The sequence below is a fragment of the Pan troglodytes genome, chromosome 11 (assembly GCF_028858775.2).
Source record: "Pan troglodytes isolate AG18354 chromosome 11, NHGRI_mPanTro3-v2.0_pri, whole genome shotgun sequence".
Classification (NCBI taxonomy): Eukaryota; Metazoa; Chordata; class Mammalia; order Primates; family Hominidae; genus Pan; species Pan troglodytes.
In genome coordinates this window covers 111,056,625-111,076,330 of record NC_072409.2, presented here as the reverse complement: position 1 = coordinate 111,076,330, position 19,706 = coordinate 111,056,625, and the positions used below count along the sequence as shown (strand labels likewise).

Genomic DNA, 19,706 nt, shown 5'->3' with positions numbered 1-19,706 from the left:
GACAGAGTAACTGTGGAGATAGAAGTATTTGGAGAAGCCAAGCAGGAATCAAGTTCTAAGAAGTCAGGGATAATCCACAGAATCACTCTTTGCCAGAGTTGAGTCAGACTGAGCAGTGAGACATTTTTATTGACCTTTGAGAGAACAGTGTCATTGGAGTATAAGGACAGGAACAGACTGAGGAACGAGTAGGAACTAGAGCTATTGGAAAGTTAGGAGATTCTTCCAGAAGTTTTTAAGAGCTGAGGTTGGGATTTTTTTTAGACTAGGGGAAACTTGAGCTTGCTTGTAGGCTGAGGAGAAGCTGTAATGGAAAAGAAAATAATTGAAAGAGCTGAGGGTCCTTGCCGAAGTCCAGAGGGGATGAGGATTGAAAACAGAGGTGATGGGATGAGCCTTATGAAGAGGAAGAAGACATTTTTTCCTTAGAGGCAAGAGAATAGAAAGTGGGGAGAAATTTTAAAGAGAAGTTTTAGAAGGTCTCCTGACTCTTGGTAGTGTGGCACCAGAGCTCCCGGTAATTATTTGTTGGTGCCAACAAGCTGCTCCAATGGTGGATGAAGATTCCATTCTTTTCCAGTTCCCTCTTAGAGAAGGAAAAGAAGTACAATAATGTCTCCCATGTACTGGGCATTATTCTAGGTGTACATATGTATGTATGCGTATATCCATATCTGTTTAATTCTTCTACCAACCCAGTGAGGTGGGTGTTTCAGACAAGGTAACTGGAGAGCAGGTTTCTTCCTCTCTTTTTTTCTTTTTTTAGCATAGATTGATTACATTTTTACCTTTTGATTGATTGACTGCACTGTAATGGTAATGCCTTTGCCCTGAGCTGCCACTTAGGTTTGATCTTTGCCTTTTCTCTCTGACCGCAGAGTGGACCGATCACTTTCCCTTAAGCAGAACTTACAGGCCACCATCACTCTGCTAAAACTAGAATGTGCAAAGCTGCAGGAGACTGTAGAGTGTTCGGCCCAGCCTCTCATTTTACGAAGGAGGAAACTGAGGCCCAGGAGACAGGGAGTTGCCTAGGGTCTAACAGCCAGTGAGAGGCAGAGTAGGGCCCAAGCCCTCATCTGCTTTTCCTGCCCTTGTCCCACCGCACCAAGTTGCCTGTCTTCCATGTCATATGGAGAGTGATAAGGGGACAGGACTACACCTGGAATTACCCTTGGTCTTCTTGCTGAACTAAGTAAATTTGGCTTCACTCTTTGTGACTCAAGGTATAGGAAGGATGAGCCAGAAGGAATGCTGTGTTTTTTCACCTTTTTTTCCCTCGAGAGAGCCGGTGGCTGCCCAGAGTAACTGCAGCATTGCATCCCCTACTTTTTCAGAATCTGACTTGGCCTTCTCCCCAGCTGCTCTTAAGCCTCGACTGTATTCTTCTTTATCTGGCAACGCCAAATGCATATATTAAGTTTTTGAGTGTGCTTTATTTTTTTATTTTTAGAGAGAGGGTCTCTGTCTCCCAGGCTGGAGTGCAGTGGCATGATCGTGGCTCACCAAAGCCTTGAAGTCCTGGGCTCAAGTGATCCTCCCACCTCAGCCTCTCAAGTAGCTAGGACCACAGGCGTGCAGCATGCCCAGCTAATTTTTTTTAGTAGAGATGAGGTCTCACTATGTTGCTCAGGCTGTAGCTTTAATATTTAAAATTAGCTAATCTTCAATGGTTTTCCTAGTTTCCCCTGCCCCACCTGATCCATTCTAAGCATGTTCTTAGGCCTCACAGGTCATTCCTAAGTCTGGTATTTTTCTGATATCACAATATTTAGTTGGGGCTTCTTAGCCTGTTAGAGTTAGTTGTAACTTGGAGATAGCTGGGCTTGAGCCCCTTGCCTTAGAGATAAGGAAATTCAGATAGTTGTGATTTTCTTGTCTGAGGCAACATAGCTAATTAGAAGCAGAGCTGGGACCAGGACTAGGGCTTTTCCTATGCCTTCTGTGTGGTGCCTGCCCTCCCTGCCAGCTGACAGATCCAAGAAGGGAACAAGTAATGGAGTAATTTTCTTTCCCATGTAGCAGTTGAGGCAACATTTGCCGACTCGTTAGATAACAGTACCTGATTTGAATGTCATCTTTATACTCTTATCAGGAATCCACAAATGGATCAGAAAGACCCCAGACTTCCTGGGAGCTCTGAATGCGGGAGGAGATAACAGTTACACGTGGCAAAGTCTTGCCATTAACTGTGGATGTTGTAATTGTAGTTTTGAGTTTGTGCTGCTTCCTGTAGTTTGAGGCTGTCATCACCCCCACTCCCCAACTCCCATGTAAAATCATCACCTTCCCTTTAGCTGCCTGTGTGGTGCTCATCATTGGCATTCTTAGGTGAGCTGTTGAATAGTTAATTTGGTTTGCTTTGACTCGGAATGCTACCGGCTCTAAACATTAAATAACCCTACTGGACAAATGTTAATGAAAAACATGATTTTCTTCTGTAGCGTTTATACCTATAAGAATGAGTAGGGTTCTCCAGGCTGGGTGTGGTGGCTCACACCTGTAATCCCAGCACTTTGGGAGGCTGAGGTGGCAGATCACAAGGTCAAGAGATCGAGACCATCCTGGCCAACATGGTGAAACCCCGTCTCTACTAAAAATACAAAAATTAGCTGGGCATGGTGGCACATGCCTGTAGTCCCAGCTACTCGGGAGGCTGAGGCAGGAGAATCGCTTGAACCCGGGAGGCAGAGGTTGCAGTGAGCCTAGATCGCGCCACTGGACTCCAGCCTGGTGACAGAGCGAGACTCCACTCAAAAAAAAAAAAAAAAAAAAAAAAGTAGGGTTCTCCATTTGTTTTCTACAACAGTCCAGTCTCTCCATGCTTTTTGCATGATGCCTCTGATGCTCACGATGACTGTAAGGTAGGTGTAGGTCTCCATGTCATGAATGAGGAAAGTGCGGCTCAGAGAAGCCCAGTGGCCTGTGAAATCACAGTGTTCCTCAGGCAGAGCCAGCCCACTCGCTCAGTTATATGCCAGCATCCTTTCTGTTTACCACACTGCATCATCTACCTGGTTGCTAAGCCTTACTTGTTTTTTTTGACTCTTGTATTCTGCTGAAGGTTTAATTAAACTTTTCTTTTCTGAAATAATTTCATAGGTTGATGTTCTTAAGGCAACAGCACTCCCTTTGTTGAAACAATTTGGGATTGATGGTGAATCATTTGAACTGAAGGTAAGAATGTTTGAACTGTTGACCATATGTTCCTGTGGAAAACATTTTCCCACTGACTCATTGGAAGAGCTGTGTGACTCAGTGTATGTGTGTCACATTTGAAGTCACCAGTTATCAGAAGACTCACAGGGCTCATGAAATAAACACTATAGACTTTGAACTGAAAGGGACCCTTTAGTAATCACAATAGTAGCTGACAGTGATGTTGCACTTCTTTTGCGGTGGGGGCCGTTCTAAGCAGTTTACAAATACTAACTCCTTTTCTCCTCACAACAGCTCCGCCATGTGCCTCAGCTAGCAAGCAGTGGAGAATAGATTTGGGCCATATTGGCTCTCTGATCTAAATGATCTGGATATAATTTATGTTCAGGGGCTCCCAACCTGGATGTCCCTGAGAATTTTCAGTATTTCCAAAATCTAGTAGAAGTAGTTTAAGCATCTGTATTTTGTTGAATTATATCAGTCCAATGTGGTAAACCGTTTAGCATCTCTGCCTTTTACATTCATGTTTTACACAGGGGAAATGACTTCATTTTTATTTAATGATGTTTTGGTAGATCAGTTATTTGCATGGGAGGAGAAAAAGGGGTTTCTGATTATTAAGAAATGGGCTCAGATGATGGACTAGGTCAGCTCCATATTTTAAGGATAAAGAAGTGACCTGTTCAGGGTTAAAGAGATGAATGGCAGAGCCACTTGGGTAATCGACTTGGACTTTGACACATGCTGAGCAGGTACTCTCTAGGAGCCAACATAAGGTGCTGTTGGTCTTGAAGGGAATGACAGATTGAATATGGAAGAGCTGTGCCTTGTAAGGAAGCATCTGCTGGTGTAAACCTTCCTGGGCAGGGTGTCAGGGTAATCCATTGCTTTGCTGCGTCCTCGCCTCATCTTTCTCACTCTCTGTGTAGATTGTGCGACGGGGAATGCCTCCTGGAGGAGGAGGCGAAGTGGTTTTCTCATGTCCTGTGAGGAAGGTCTTGAAGCCCATTCAACTCACAGATCCAGGAAAAATCAAACGTATTAGAGGAATGGCGTATCCTTTCCATTTATTTGGATTTCTTTTTTTTTTTTTTTTTGTTGCGTCACTAAGATAAGAATGACTAACAGCTTTACTTCTTCCCGAGGTTATTTACATTTTAGACTACAACTTTGAAAAGTCTTAACAGTGAAATCATAATTGCTGGCTGAGTTAGGATGTTCTGTTATCTGCCTCACCATGACTAGATTGATTGAGTCATTCTTTTTTTTTTTTTTTTAATTTTCCGGTTGACATTTAGGCAAATGGCTCTGATGTATGTGATCCTCTCTCAAGGGCTTTGGTTTGGGGGCCATGAATATACTGCAGTTCCTCCCTCAGAAGACGTCATCATTTGGTGAAGGAACCAAATATGAAAACACACAGTTCTGATATAACATGCAAAATGATATGTGCAGTGGGGTGGGGGCCTGGAGTAGACAGTGGTCAATTTTGTCTGGAGGACCTAGGGAGGCTGGAGTAATCATAATGAATGATATCTACTATTAAGTATTTACTCTGCATCTACTTCAGTAGTCACTTTACATGCTTTTAAGCCTCACATTGACCCTTGAGTTCACTTATATCCTTTTTTGCAGATGGGGAAACTGAAGCTTCAAAAGCTTAAGGAATTTCTTAATAATGTCACACTGCTAATAATGACAGAGCTAGGATTTGAACCTGGTCTGTGTGACTCTAAAGTACAGGCATTTAATTTTTACTTCTGCCTATAGAAAGGAGCCTTGAAGAACAGAGGATTGCAAAGTAGAGCAAGAAAGGAGGAGGGCTTCAGGCCTGAGCAGAGGTGGCAGTGCACAGTGGCTCTAGGGAGTGGCAAGTAATGAAGTGTGGCCAGATTTCAGGTTGCTCTATGGCATTTGATGGTAGAATGGGGCATGAAGACAGGCAGGAGCCAGTGAAGAGCTGAAGGTGGCTGGAATCAGATACTATGCAGAACGCAAAGAAAGGAGGGTGGAACCCTGTGAGGCCACCAAAACTTGAAAGCAAGAGTTAAGTAAGGAGGGAAGTAAGAGTGGGGAAGAGAATAAACAAAACATAGCTTCCTGGAAGCTCAGGTCAGCACCTTAAAAGGCCCTGAGGAGTTAGCATGGGGGTGGAGGAAAAGCTGAGGGACTCAGCAGCAGGCTGTCACTGATGCCCTGGGGAAGAGTGCTGGATCCCGATCCCAAGGGACTAATTCTGGGTTGTGGAGTGAAGGGGAGGGAAACAGCGGCTTGTGGGGACGACTCTTTACAGAATCTTGACAGGAAAGAGAAGGAGAAGGAAGGATGAGGGAGTAACTTGATGAAGCGAGAGTCAGGGAGACTCCCTCCCTTTTACAAAAAGATTGGTAAGGATTTGAGTGTTTTTGTAGGTTGTTAATGTAGATGAAGCAAAGTAATGAGCTGATTAAAAGCCCAGGTGCTGGAGTCAGAAAGACGTGGGTGCTGACGCTGGCTGCGCCACTTACCAATGGAAGCATTTGGCCCTAAGCCTTGGTTGCCCGTATATCTTTAGTCCTGTTATAACTGCTGTGCGAGACTGTCATGAAGGTAAAATGAGATCGTAGTTGCACAGTAGGAGGCACTCGTGTGCAAGTAGCATTGGGTAAATGGTTACTACTATTCTTTTTATTCTTACTTGAGAGGGGATGGATTCAAGGCCACAGGCATACGGTAAGGGTGGCTCCAGGTAGAGCTGTGTGGAGGTGAGTGGAAGGGGGTTGGGATGAGTTTTCAGTTATTACCGAGTTAGGATGGGATTGAGGGTAAGGGGATGGGCGGGGTCGGATAAGAGAGTGTGACAAGGATGGTAAAGATGTGCCTTCACAGTGGAGCATCATAACTGAAGATAAGAAAAAGGCTGTGTTGCAGTAGTAAGGTCCTTGCTGAAGGTGTAATGTTAACACAGTGCCGGCTGCATGGCCATGTGGCTATATCCAGTGGCAGTTGGCAGCCTAGAGGGAGGAGTAGAGAACGTGGGAGGACCAATTTCATCCGAGGTTGGATGCAGGTTGGCAAGGTGGGTGGGTCCTACAGGAGGACAGTTGGAGGGTGGGTGCTGGAGCATTGGGAAGTACATTCCTCACTGAGGATTGTCACGGGCTCACCAGCCTGGACAAAGCAGGTCAAGGGATGAGAAACTTTAACAGGCTTAAAGATCAGGTCTAGTGGAAATAGATACGTGTACTGTGTAGGACAAGAGATTGTGTTTAGGGAGTTTTGTTTTGGGATTTCAGATATTAAAAGTGGTAAAATTCTAGGTGCTGACAGGATCTGGGTGGGAACAGGTGTTGGAGGCCATAGAGCAAGATAGGCTGTGGGATGACTTTCCTGGCGGGAGTGTGACAAGGAGGGGCAGACCAGAAAGCCTGCTTCTCAGGGCTGGGGTGGATGCTTAAGGTCGGGTTTTGTATTTCTCAGGAGGTTTGGGAATGGTATTACTTGGAGGAAGAAAGGTGTAGCGTGGACTGTCTTTTCAGAGGCCTCGAATAGCTTGAACAGTAAGTGGTGAAGGGCAGGGAGTAGGGTGGGCTGCAGAGCCATGTGTAGAGAGAGTGCTGGTTAAGATAGAAGCTCAAACTTGGGTTGCTGCCTGAAGTTCTTTTTAAGGATCATCAAAACCACAGGAATACATAATAACAAAGCCTTCCTGGATTATAGTCTGTTCTCTGCATGGCTGTCCCCCAGCCCATGTAAGCGCCAAGCCTTGTGTGTACCAGGAGAGAACAGGCAAAAGGAGAAATGGTTCCTTTCCTAGGAGCCCCCAGGTTGATGCATAGTTACATTGCCCAGGTGACTTTCTAAGGTGATATTCAACCCTAATATCCAAATCCGAGGAGCTGGAATAAGGTTAATTAGGTTACAAAGAAATGGAAATGCAGTGTAACTAGGTGTGTGTTTTTGAAACCAAATGTGCCTTTTCTACTTGAATTCATTCTTATTAACAGATGCATTGTATTCCACCATATATAGAACCCAAAATCAAGTCCTGTTGATGGCCATTGAGTTGTTTTTTGCTTTTCACCGTTGCCAAATACACTGCGGTTAATGGCTTTAACCACAACATTTTTGGCAATGGTGAAAAAAAGTGTAATAAGTGTATAGGAATACACTTTCCAATACATTCCAATAAGTGTACAGGAATACACTTTCAGTACTATTTTGGGTTTGTCTGGGGGGTAGTTGTTTTTTTTCCTCCTTATTTGAGATGTGTTTCCTTAATGCTGTATTGGCGGCCATGAACTTTGTTTGGAATCCAGTCTCTGTAGTCTGGAAATGTGATTTCTGGCAGTGTGCTCTGTTTTGACACAATCTTGTCATAACAACATGGGTTTCATCACAGTGGGGTCCCCCTTGTTCTCTCTGGGTGTGCAGATGGTTGTGTCCTTTGATGATGATGCTGGGAAATGGGGAAGGGTTTTCCAGGGGAGAACATAAAAGTTAAAAGAGCTGTAGTGCCGGGCACCTTGGGTGTAACTATGTTCCTCCCTGGCTTCTCCCTCTAATGTTCTTGGAACCTTCCCTGTGTAGAACCTGAGCCAGGAAGAGACTTGTGAGGTCCCAAGTTCCTCCCTCCCTGGAGGCAGGGGATAGGACATGGAAATCATCCCCAATATATCTCTGACTGGTTGAGGCTTCCTCCTGGCTCCCCAGGAGAGTTGACACAGTGCCCTTCCTCAGATCCCTGTCTGTTAACCAAACATTTCAGCCACTGCTCTGCAGAGCTGCCCATTTCACAAACACCTCAAAGGAATGTTGGTTTGAATGGAGATCGCCCTCTTCTCCAGTTTTGGAGCCTGGGAAAAAAGAGCTGCCTTTGGAAGAAGCTCGAGTTGGTTTTGTGGTTTTTTCCTTGCAAGGCTGATTGACTACTGGACTGAGCTTGGAGGTTGTATTTCCCACGGGAGGGCTCAGACCAGGAGAAAGAGGCCCACTCTCTTGTGTGCCTTTGTGGTTTTAACTGAATTACTTCCAAAGTGCATCTTCTCCCTCTTGCATTCTACAAGATGACCGGCCAGCCAGGGCCCAGAGGGAGCTGGTGTTGGTTCCTGCCAGCAGCTGTGACTACACAGTAGTTACCTTTTATTTAATGCCACCCACTCTTTCTCACCCCTGCCTTATGTGGGGCGTAAGAGAAAGGAACATTCTGTTTTAGTTTTGCAGTGCTGTCCTAGGAGCTCATGATTTGGTACATGAGAATTAAGTGAAAAAGCTGGCAGTAAAGGGGGATAAGTTGGAATTCGTGGGATAATCTAGTTTCTTTTCCTTGACTGTAGGAAAGGTACTTTGAGAATCAAGCTCTATCTCCACCTACTGTAACACACACACACACCCCTCTTAGCTTTCTCTGACATGGAACATTGCGGAAGGGGAAGAGTGGGAGTCCCATATGGACTGTAGCTATGGACTTGTACATCGGTATTGGTTCTTAATATGGTTTTCGTAAATGGGCTTTAGGAGGTTCATAAACCTGAAAAATTTTCTGCAAAATTATGAGTATATATGTTTCTCAGGAGAGGGTCCATAGCTTTCATCAGATTCTCAGAGAGTTCTCTGATTCTTGAAAGAATAAGAACCTCTGCTTGGGATTTGAATCTTGGGTAAGTAATAAAGAAAAGCAATAGCTGACATTTCTTGGGCTCCTACTACACACTAGGCATTAAGAGCTTTACATGCATTTTATTTCATTTGTGCCTCCAAACTCTGTGAGGAAAGTGTTATGATTATCCTTCTTTTACTGATTAGGAAATGACAGCACAGAGAAGTTAGCACAATTAACCTGGAGTGATGCAGCTTGCTGGAGCTTGGACTTCAACGGAGATAATCTGATTCTAGAACTTGGGGGCTGTTAGCCATTCCTTAGTAGGACATCCATGCCAAGCCAGATGGTTCTAAGCAACTGGCTTTAAAGTTCCTTTGCCTTCTTCATTTCATTGCCTGAGTTCTAATATAGGACTCTGTAGGCCCTGAATTCGTACTGTTTGTTAACCTTCGTGTTTTTGTATTGGGATGGGTGAGAGGGGGAAGATGCTTTTTGGGAGTCAGATCTGTTTAATTTTGAGCAAGTGTCTTAGTTTTTTTGTCTTAGTTGTCTTTAAGGTAAGTCCTAGAACTCGGAGCCGTGGCCCTCAACACAGGGTTACTGTGAGCATAAAGTAAGGTGATAATAGATGTGAAAGAACTTTGGGAGCCATGAGCTCTGTGGGATTATGTGCTAGGATGGTGACATCTCTTGTGCTTTCCTGGGGACAGTGGGCAGCCTCAGACCTCAGAAGGACAGCACCCACTTGGTCCAAAGGGTAAGAGATCCAGGACTGTTTGTCTAAGCTGTCTGTGGTCGAAAGTACATTCTGGACTGAAGAGATGGTGATGTAACTGGGCTGTGTGTGTATTGAAAAATCCCTCTTTGCTCTTTCCTCATTTCAGGTTTGTCCTTTGAGTCGAGTTAAATATTTATTGAGCATTTCTTAGTACAAAAGTAGTGTATTGGAGAGTTGGGAGGGATTACAGAGGTAAAGCCCTTGCCCTTATAGAGTGTGTGGTCTCATTGAAGAGCAAGAACAAAATGTGCGTATGTGAAGAGAGATGTGTGGTAAGTTCAAGTGGAGCCAACACTTGGGTGCCGGCTGGAGGGTTTCAGGAGAGAGATTGGGACCTCAGGCTGGGAGAATGGGGCAAAGCAGCTCAGGTTGAGGAATTTGGTCAGTTTGGATGGGTGGAAGGAGTTGATGGTGCAGAGCTGAAGATGGACACAACTGAGCAGGCTGGGGGCTCTAACAACAAGATATGGGAGGATCAGGAGCCACCGAGAGACTGTCACCAGCATGAGGAAGATTGGTCTTTTAGTATGAAGTTCAGGATGGGTCAAAAAAGGGAGCTAGATACCAGATCAGGTCATGTATCGTCTCTGAGCGCTTTGTTTCTGCAGTTCAGATGAAAATTAAATATGTTATTGTCAGCAGTTCTTGAACATTGGGCTGGATTGGGCAGATTATATACCTCGTTCTACCTGTTGGACTTGTCACGTGGGGTTTGTATCAGGGTAGTGGGAAGGTCACGTGTTATTTCTCCATTTTTTTAGTTCCAAATATATGGCCATCTCTTGACCATACATTGCACATTGAAGTGCTCAATACATACTTACTTTTTCTTTGACATGTGTGGTTGGGGAATGCCAGCTTCTGTTATAAAGTCTAGTTTTAGGCAATAATTTCCATTTCCTCAAGCACCAATCTTTTCACTTGAGTTACTAATATCTTCCTCCTTTCCTTTCTGGGGTGCCCTGTTGTAGGAGTGCTAATTATCAATATTTTAACCATAAGGTAGCAGGTGTGAGGAGGCTGTGTTATCCACAAGTGGAGTAATTAATTCTTAAATAGTAGAAAATAGGCCCTGTAAATTAGAAAAACCTTTTTATATATTTATAAATAGCAGCAACCATGTTCTTTCACTGAACTTTTTCTGCTTCTCCCATCAGCATACCAGGAGTCAGATTGGGATCACCCAGGTCCTGTGTGGTGTCTGTTCTGGGCTTAGGTTCTTAAGAGAGAGACTCATTGGCTACAGCAGTGGGAATGGACGGAGAATAGACAGTGTTCTTAGGTGTTGTACTTCAGAGGGAGCCTGGATCATGACCCGCAGAGAGGCAGGTGTCTTTACACCTTCCAAAATTGACTTGAACCATTTCTAGGGGAAGCGTGTGGGTAGGAAGTCAGGGGGTGGGGTTGAGGACCTCCAGCTTTATACTTTCCACTCTCTCTATTGTTTGGGTGTTTTTGCCATGACCTTTTATAATAATGAAAAAAATTTAATTATGGTACTAATTCAGTAAATTCAGTTGGAAAACAATAGATTTGGAAGTCCCAGTTTGTTACTACAGTTCCACAAATACTTGCCAGCTTTATAACTGATTTTTCTCTGTCCTGGAATTCAAGCAGAATGACATCCTTAACTCCAGGCTGCAGGTACTCTGTACGTGTGTCACCTCAGATGGCGAACCGGATTGTGGATTCTGCAAGGAGCATCCTCAACAAGTTCATACCTGATATCTATATTTACACAGATCACATGAAAGGAGTCAACTCTGGGAAGTAAGTATCTGTGTTTTTGAAGTCTGTTTCTGCAGCTTTTTCACATGCCTGTTCTAGTTGAAGTTAAAACTGCCAGCTCTGAGGTTGCGCAGCCAGAGGAAGAACAATTTCAGAATTAATTTCCTTCTGACTTACTGCCGTTGTCACCAACAGGCATTTCTTGAGTGCCTGTCACATGGAAAGCATCCCCGTGGCTAGAGCTGGAAGCTAAGGGTCTGGTTCCTAGCCTTGGGGAATTAAAACCTTTATCTATTAATACACAATGCTTCAGGCTTTAAATTCCATCTGCACTCTGTTCCAACAAAAAAATTAAAGTGGACAGGTTCTTCCACCCTGAGTAAATAACAGTATAGGGTTAAAATCTTTTGTTATCTAAGTGTAAGTCAGCATCTCTCTTCATCAGTGGAAACAACATATTTACATCCAGAGAAAGTTGCTATTGCAGGCGTGAATTTGGTTTAGTGAAAGCCTTTGCTTTGCTAAAAAATAAAAATTTTAAAAATTAGAAAAACATTCTAAATAAGGAAAATAAGTTCTTAAAAAATGATGCTCTATGTAATGAAGATACCTGTTTTAGGCTTTGCTTGTGTATTTAGCAACTAGGAAGTTAGAGAAGCAATTAAAGCCACTTTCTTAAAATAGGAAAGTGTTAAACATACAGAAAAGATCAAAGAATAGTACAGTGAACACGGAGATATACTCCTGCTGCCTATAGTTAACGATAAATATTTTGCCAAATTTGCTTCACTTGTTTGTGGGTTTTGTTTGTTTTTGTTTTTTACTGAATCATTTCCGTGTGAATGGGCATCATTTCACTTCAAATCTGAGGCTTTGCAGGTTGTGTCTCCTAAAAATAAGAATATTAGAGTCTGGGGTTAACTGTTGTAGGTTAAGAAGTCAACTTCTTCTTAAGTGATGCCACAGCTGATCCTTTTTCACAGCTGTTTCACCTGTGGTTTCTTTTAATTTCAGCAAAAAGAGGAAAAGAGAGTAAAGGAGGGGGGTGAGTGTTTTATACAACCTTTGACCTTTATAAGGCCCAATGGAAAGATGAAGGTGGTTTTAGAAATACAGTGGAGGCTCATAGTCCAAAGCAACAAAGCTGGTGGCGTCGTAACGCTGGGGTTGGGAAAGGATTTGTGGGCAAAGCTGGACTTTCTGGCTTGGAAAAGTCAATGATGTTCCTAAACCTTTGGTTTATATTCTAGTAACAACAGTATTTTCCTCATTTATACATTGAGGGTGATGATGCCTATGTTTTGGGGTTATTGTAAAGAACACATATATAAGCCATTAATACCTTGCTTGTCACATGGTAAGTCCTACAGAAATGGTAGCTCCTGTTGCTGTTCTTTCCTTTACTCTCCCTTGTTGGCCACAGGTCTGGAATTATGTGTCAGCTATTTGCTGGAGAAAGGGGATTTCCGAGGGATGGGGGAGGACAGATAGCAGCAGAAGCTGTCTAAATGGCTTCATCTCGATAGTCCCTTCTCTGCTTTGCCTCTCGCTTTATCAGAAAGTGTCCTGGAATGAAGCAGAGCAGGCCTGACAGCCATCCTGCCACCAGCTTATAGTGTGGCTTTTTGTTATACCACTGACTCAGCTGACCCTAGAGTGTGGTCAAGTCCATACTTACTAATGGTGAGTAGAAGCCTTACACGTAGATAAAGACATGGACATGATGTAGACTGTGGGCCATCAACTCCAAGCCCCATTTAAAAAATTACATGTAAAACCAATGTGGGATTTAAATTTGTGTTTGGTTTTTTTAAATCTCCAATTACAGATGACTAATAGTGCTCTTCCTTCTCTGTTATTAAAATTATAAAGTCATGGATGGGTATTTCTTCTGATTCAGTGAAGTATCCAGTAAGTCAGGCTTGTTCAGTTGTAAGAGTTTATGTTGTGGCCATGGCCTAGAACCTTAGGGGACAGCAGTTCTTGGTGGCCTATGTCAGCGCTTTGGCCAGAATGCACATCAGTCCAGTGTGGTCCCATTTTAACTCTCACAGTAATTATTTTTTTTCTTAATTGGGTCCTTTACCAAGGAAAGCTGTGGAGGCTGGCCTTTGCAAACTATACCAGTGCAGATCTCTAATGAGGTCACCTGATGACCAGCAGCTTGGTCAGCCTAACTTGAAATAGGCCTGATAACACATATTTCCCACAAGTTGGGAAGAAAAATTAGAGTAATTTACATAGAACCTAATATATATTCTTTGTCTTTTCTAAAGTTACTTAAATTGTGTTAAATGGAATAATCCTGATTAAATATAAAGTTTATGGTAATGACAAATACACCTTAGAAAACTCACACAGATGGAAATTCTTGGGAAATGCAGGTAAATGGGGTAAAGTAGCAGTGGCACCTTGTCTTGCTTTCTCTCCCCTTCATCTTCTAATCTTCACTTTTGTATGCCACTGCCTGCAGCCACTGCTGGACACCCTCTCACTTCTGCTGGTCAGGTGACTCAAAGGCAATTTGGGATTATGCTAAAATTCCCTAGGTGTCCCATGATGATAGGTGGATAGCACAGTGTTAGATTGTTAAGCATAACTCAGAGTGCCTCCCAGAACCTTTGATGAAATGGGTAACTCACTGCACCCCCTTTCCTTGGCAGGTGTTGTTAACCTTCGACTGCATAGACAAGCAAATTTTTTTTTTCCTTAAGAATCTAAGGACTGACTAATATAGTTCTTCCATATAGTGAGCTCATATAGTGCATTCGAAACATTAATTTTATACATAGTTTTAGTGAAACAAGTATCTTGGCTAGTCTCCTGCCAGACACATAGAAAGTATTGTGTGAGCGTGTGTTGAGTTGTGTTAAAGGGGGCAGGTCTGTGTTGTGGTTGCATACGGATTGTACTGCTGGGAAGGCCGCCACACCTTTCCTGATGATGGGTCTACTTAACAGGCATTGGGAAAGTAGAATTGAGCTGTCAAATCTTAAAATTTTGTGGAGAGATGCTTGTTTTTGGACTGATTTTCTTTTCTGGTCAGCTAGTAAACTAGTAGCAACTCTATGAGGTTAATGCAGCCAGAAAGAAGCCTTTGAACACAGTGCCGTCAAAAAAAATGTTTGTCTTCTCTTTCTGTTTGCTGGTGAGTGGAAACCTCACTTGGTTAACCCTACTCAGTGTTTGTGCCTTTGTATCTCCAGGTCTCCGGGCTTTGGGTTGTCACTGGTTGCTGAGACCACCAGTGGCACCTTCCTCAGTGCTGAACTGGCCTCCAACCCCCAGGGCCAGGGAGCAGCAGTACTTCCAGAGGACCTTGGCAGGAACTGTGCCCGGCTGCTGCTGGAGGAAATCTACAGGGTATGTCCACAGCTTCCTCTGATAGAGGAGTGACGAGGAAGCAGTTTGTTTTCTCATTCTCATCTCTTGGCAGCTTTCATCCTCTTCCAAGGGCTCAAGCCAAGGAGATGATCTGTTCCTGTGCATTAAGCAGTTCAGCCTTAACTAGTTTAATTGATTAGCTCAACCAGTCAGTGAGTAGAGATCTAGCCCCACTGGGTTGAGACACAGGGGAGGTAAGTTTTAACAGTGAGCCAAGGAAGGAACTGGAACAGTCATAAAGGAAAGGGAAGGTTAAAAAAAGGAAGCAGGTAAGGTAAGGTGGTGGCTGACACACTGCCCTAGCCAAAGAGAGTACCATCCCGGCACCCCCGATTGCTGCCATGTGGGAAGATGGACTCATTCTTTTTAGATCTTTTAAGAGAAGCTAGAAATCTGGATTTGTATGTGACAGTTGATTCATATATATAACAATAGCAACAGGCTAGATTTTGCAATACATTCTAGAGCACAGAGTCTCAGTTAACAGATAAGTACCAGAAAAGAAGAAAAAAATTTAAAAAAAAAAGCACAGAATAACTAGGGAAGGCAGGCCTGTGGCACAGCATAGCAGAAGCTTTGGAAAACCTAAGAACATGGAACAGAGAAGGGGTAAACTGATGTTGAAGACAGACTCAACCAGTTGTCATTTTGCTTCTGCAGCGCTGCTGGTGGGACACACCTGAGACCAATCTGCCCTCTCAGTTGCCACAGTCTTTCTCTGTTGATCCTTTCATTGCAACGGGCACATATGCATGCACACACTTTTACTGTTTCCTCAAAATAGGTTAGGTGACCTAAAGTAAGGGAGAAATTTGGAAAGATGATGGCAGAAAGAGTAAGATACAGTTTCCTAAAAGATATATTCCCTGAGATCCCCTATACTTGGTTAGAAGAGGGTCACAAATCTGGGTCCAAGATTTCTGTTAGTCTGCACTGTCTTTTGCCTTGGTCCTACATCAAGAAGGTGAAACCTTTTCTCTGACATGCAGAGTCCAGGAAAGGCTCTGAAGGGTGGTCGTTTCTCTGCTCTGTGTGTTAGGTCCCAGATTCTTGAACTGAGCATCAGCAAGAACTATACTCTAGGTGATTTGCTGTTGTGTGGTGTATAATGTTTGTAAATCATCTCTCTTCTTCCCCTAAGGAGCTGAAGAGACTTCTGTCTTTGTATTGTTCTGTGTATTTCTTCTCAGTTGTCAGGCATCTTTCTGGTCTCCAAGTAAGTTTTCTCGTTTAAGGTAGCAAAAATCACATCTGAGCCAAGTTAAATAAAATCAGTAAAACAGGTAAAGTGGCAATTTAGTTTTTCTTTTAAATCTTCCTTTTGCCACTGGTTCAGTTTATTAATCAGGGTGGTAAGGTAAAGCCTGACTAGCCATAGGTATTGACCCTCAGACCAGCCTCACAGTGGAAAACAGCTTATATTTATAGTCTACTCCCTTGATCCAAGTTAGTGTTCTTGAAAATGTCTCATTGGTCCAAGATGGAACACGTGAGAATGAGCTGTTTCAGAATTAATTAAAATTTCCAGGTCCTAAATGGCTCTATTTAATGACCATCTAATTAAAAATGGAAGACAGTGGACCTATAGTTTTATTTTCAGGAGAGCAGCTCCAGCCCCTCTACTCGGCGTTCACCTGGGAAATAGTAGAAGGAGATGAAATCTTCCCGAAGGCGGAGGCATTCTTTGGCAAGTCTTGTGCAGTCACGATCTGGCCTCAGGTGTTTTGGTGCTAAATCAGTTTACTTTTTTATGCTTAATTTAATAGTTTTGTGAAAAATGGGTAGTAACTAAAAGTTTGGGGTAGATGATCAAGAGGTTGCCCTGCCAGTTACTTAATTCGCGAGGTTTGTGGTCTACTTATTTGTAGGGGGGGCGGGAAACAGTGCGTGTGATGTGTTTCCCTGGGTCCCTTGTTGTGCAGGATTTCTTTTCCTGGTCCTGTAGTGTCTGGCCGTGGCTGGTCCTGTAGTGGCCTTCTCTCTAACTATGGGGACACTTCCATGTCTTTCTGATAGACCTTGGGAGAATTAGAAGCATAACATTATACAGTAGTCCAGTAGGAGCCTATGGGCACAGCTAGAGTGTGGGGTTTATATCCCTATAAATAGCAGGCTATAAGCCTCAGGGTAAAAGCACCTACCAGTCCACAAGAGGAAAAACAAGCAGTTTAAATTAGGTTCTTTAATATTTTTCTTTTTCTTTTCTTTTCTTTTTTTTTTTGAGGAAGAGTCTCACTCTGTTTCCCAGGCTGGAGTGCAGTGACATGATCTTGGCTCACTGCAACCTCTGCCTCCTGGGTTCAAGTGATCTTCCTGCCTTAGCCTCCCATGTAGCTGGAGGCATGTGCCACCACGCCTGGCTAATTTTGTATTTTTAGTAGAGACAGGGTTTCTCCATGTTGGTCAGGCTGGTCTCGAACTCCTGATGTCAGGTGTTCCACCCGCCTCGGCCTCCCAAAGTGCTGGGATTACAGACGTGAGCCACCGTGCCTGGCAATTTTTTTTCTTTAGTTGAGATCTACTTTCAGTCTTCCATTGTGCCTGGACCAAGTTTCTTTCGTTTTCTTTTAGTTATTCGGAAAACTTCCTTTGTATGTCTATGATCTTTAATTATTAAAAGGATGGAAATACTTCGTGTTTTTCTGAATAATTTTCTGTAGAGTTGTGATGTGACATGGATTGAATGAGTGGTAAAAAATCCATCCCTTTTGAAGGTGCTATTTATCAAGTTTTAAGCCTCTGATCTAATCCCCCCTGTTCCATTTATGCCTCATCGGTTAGCAAGCCTTCTTGATTCTGTCCCAGGCTTTCTGGAACTGCCTTTTCTTTCCATCCTTTTCACTGCTCTAATCACTGCCTGCCTCCCTGCTCCACTCCACAACTGGATTATGGCCACTGGCTCTCTGCATTTCTGGCAGAGAAGTTCTTTCCAAATCCTAACATCTTTTTCAGTCTAAAATACTGATTTGATCTCTTCACTCATGTGCACAGAGACCTTCACTGGCTTCTCACTTTCCTGGGACAAAGTCAGAATTCTCGACCCATTTCGGAAAGCCTTGCCTTAATTGGGCTACCCACCTTCTCTGTGCTGTATGTGCTTCTCCACAGGCAGCAGTGGTGCCTTCCAGGCTGGTCGCCTGGCCATTCCTTGCTGGCCCTGGCATTTTATTTTTCCCCATCATTCTGTTCTTCCTTCCTCCCCAAACCCTGCTCATCTCTCAAGGGCTGGCTCAAGTAGTCCTGAGTCCTAAAGCCCCCCTCAGGTATCTGGCAGGTGACACCTCCCCCCGGCATAGGTAGGGTGATAGCCCCTACCACTTCCTCCATGATGTCCTGTACAGGGACCTTAGCTATCTATTGCATTAAAATATTGGTCCAGTGAATGGTGAAATAACAACAGTGATAGGAAGCAGAGACTGAAGAGAACACTTTAATTTTAGGCTGTCTTATGAAAGGGAGCAAGATCTGTAAACAGTTTTGTGGGTCGTCATATTTTCCATGGGTCAGGTTTTTCTTTTTGGGTAGAAAAGGAAAAGGAACTCTCCTTGTCCTAGAATTTGCTATGTGAGCTAAATGTTGTTTTCTGTCCTTTATTAACTAAGGTAGTTTAGGGACGTGCAATAGATTTTCATAAAGGCTAGCAGTAAGATCAATCCTTATTTCCTTCACCATTATTAGGGCTACTAAATGATACCTGACAGCCAGAGAATTTCAGAGTGTCTGTATCTGAAAATGGATTTATTTCCTACCCTACATGCCTTAAAAAGGAGGCAGGGGCAGTTGTAGCCATATGAACCACACTGCTGGCCACCTATCCTGTTCAGTCTAGCCTTGGATAGTAACGTGCCTCGGTCAGACTGGATTTCTAATTTTGACCTGTGCAAAATATGTAGAAATTCAAGGTCATCCTTCTTTGACTATGTACAATATGTTTTAAAGTTATTCCAGAAAGAATGATCAGAACGTGTGTTTGTATGCTTATGTATGCGTCTAGTGGAAGTGGAAGCAAAACAGTTAAAATGGCTGAGAAAATGAAAAACAAAAGAAGAAAGGCAACCTAAGCAGTTGTACCTCAGGAGAAAGTGTTTGAAGAGAAGTCTGTTCTGCTTGTTAATTTGGAAGAAAGGGAAGGAAAAGGGGGTGGAAGGCATAATTTTATACATAAGTAGTAAGAATGAAGGGATCTAACCTTAACAATTCTTCAGTTTTAAGGAACTCAGGAAGAGATAAAGGTGAGAAGTTAATAGAGTATGGCAAGCAGTTTCCTGAATGTATTTGAATAAGTGTAAAAGTAAGGCCATGAAAAGGCCGTTTCATGTCAGATAGACTGTGTTGTTCTGTGACAGAGTAAATAAATATGAGCGTCATCCACTTAACCCTTGAAATTAACTCTACATCTTCTAGAACTGATGAAGTTTTTTTTTTGCATATACTCAATAAAGATGATGTCCTTCTGCTGCTGCTTTAATGATAAAGGGAAAGTTTCATTTTTTTTTTTTACTAGATTCACTTAAGAAGATTTGAATCTGATAGTCTCATTCTGATAGTCTCAACTATTACAGTTGCTCTAATTAACTGTTAGTTTAACCCTCTACAGTTAGTTGATACAATGATTACTCTTATAAGACCTTATTCTGTTTTATTGTTACTTGAACTTTGGATTTTGATATTATGAGTGTATGTTTCTGGTTTTTTTTTTCCTCCTCTCTTTTGTTGGCTTTCCATTTTCTGGTTTGTACAATTATTAATTTGTGTTTACAGGGTGGATGCGTAGACTCGACCAACCAAAGCCTGGCGCTACTACTCATGACCCTTGGACAGCAGGATGTTTCCAAAGTCCTGCTAGGCCCTCTCTCTCCCTACACGTAAGTTATTCTTTTTCAACCTCGTTATTCTGTCCAGTTTAATTTTCTCATCGCCCAAAATGACAAAGGGTGTTGTGCTGCACAGAGCCTGCACTATGAACACCTGCTTGTGTTTATCCTCAAATCAGCCAGCAGTTGTCACTCTTAACCTGGTGTTTATTTTTACATACAAGGATTTTTGCATTTCTTTCCTTCCTTAATCCCAGGTAAC

The 19,706-nt window shown here is 43.0% G+C and overlaps 1 protein-coding gene across 9 annotated transcripts in view; it reads left to right on the top strand.

Moving 5' to 3' along the window:
- Positions 1 to 19,706, top strand: part of RCL1 (RNA terminal phosphate cyclase like 1) — a 68,738-nt gene that overhangs the window by 37,281 nt on the left and 11,751 nt on the right. For 4 of the 9 annotated variants that reach the window (XR_010148983.1, XM_520471.9, XM_016960551.4 and 1 more), the window contains 5 exons: positions 3,103 to 3,177; positions 4,089 to 4,213; positions 11,163 to 11,288; positions 14,453 to 14,609; positions 19,392 to 19,495. Coding sequence is in view for 8 of the 9 variants with exons in the window: in XM_520471.9 (XP_520471.5) it covers positions 3,103 to 3,177; positions 4,089 to 4,213; positions 11,163 to 11,288; positions 14,453 to 14,609; positions 19,392 to 19,495 (587 nt within the window). In the remaining variant the exon portion in view is untranslated. Of the gene's footprint in view, positions 1 to 3,102; positions 3,178 to 4,088; positions 4,214 to 9,356; positions 9,791 to 11,132; positions 11,289 to 14,452; positions 14,610 to 19,391; positions 19,496 to 19,706 lie in introns of those variants that run through there. The other 5 variants (XM_063788744.1, XM_016960553.4, XM_016960554.4 and 2 more) reach the window with 5 other exon arrangements.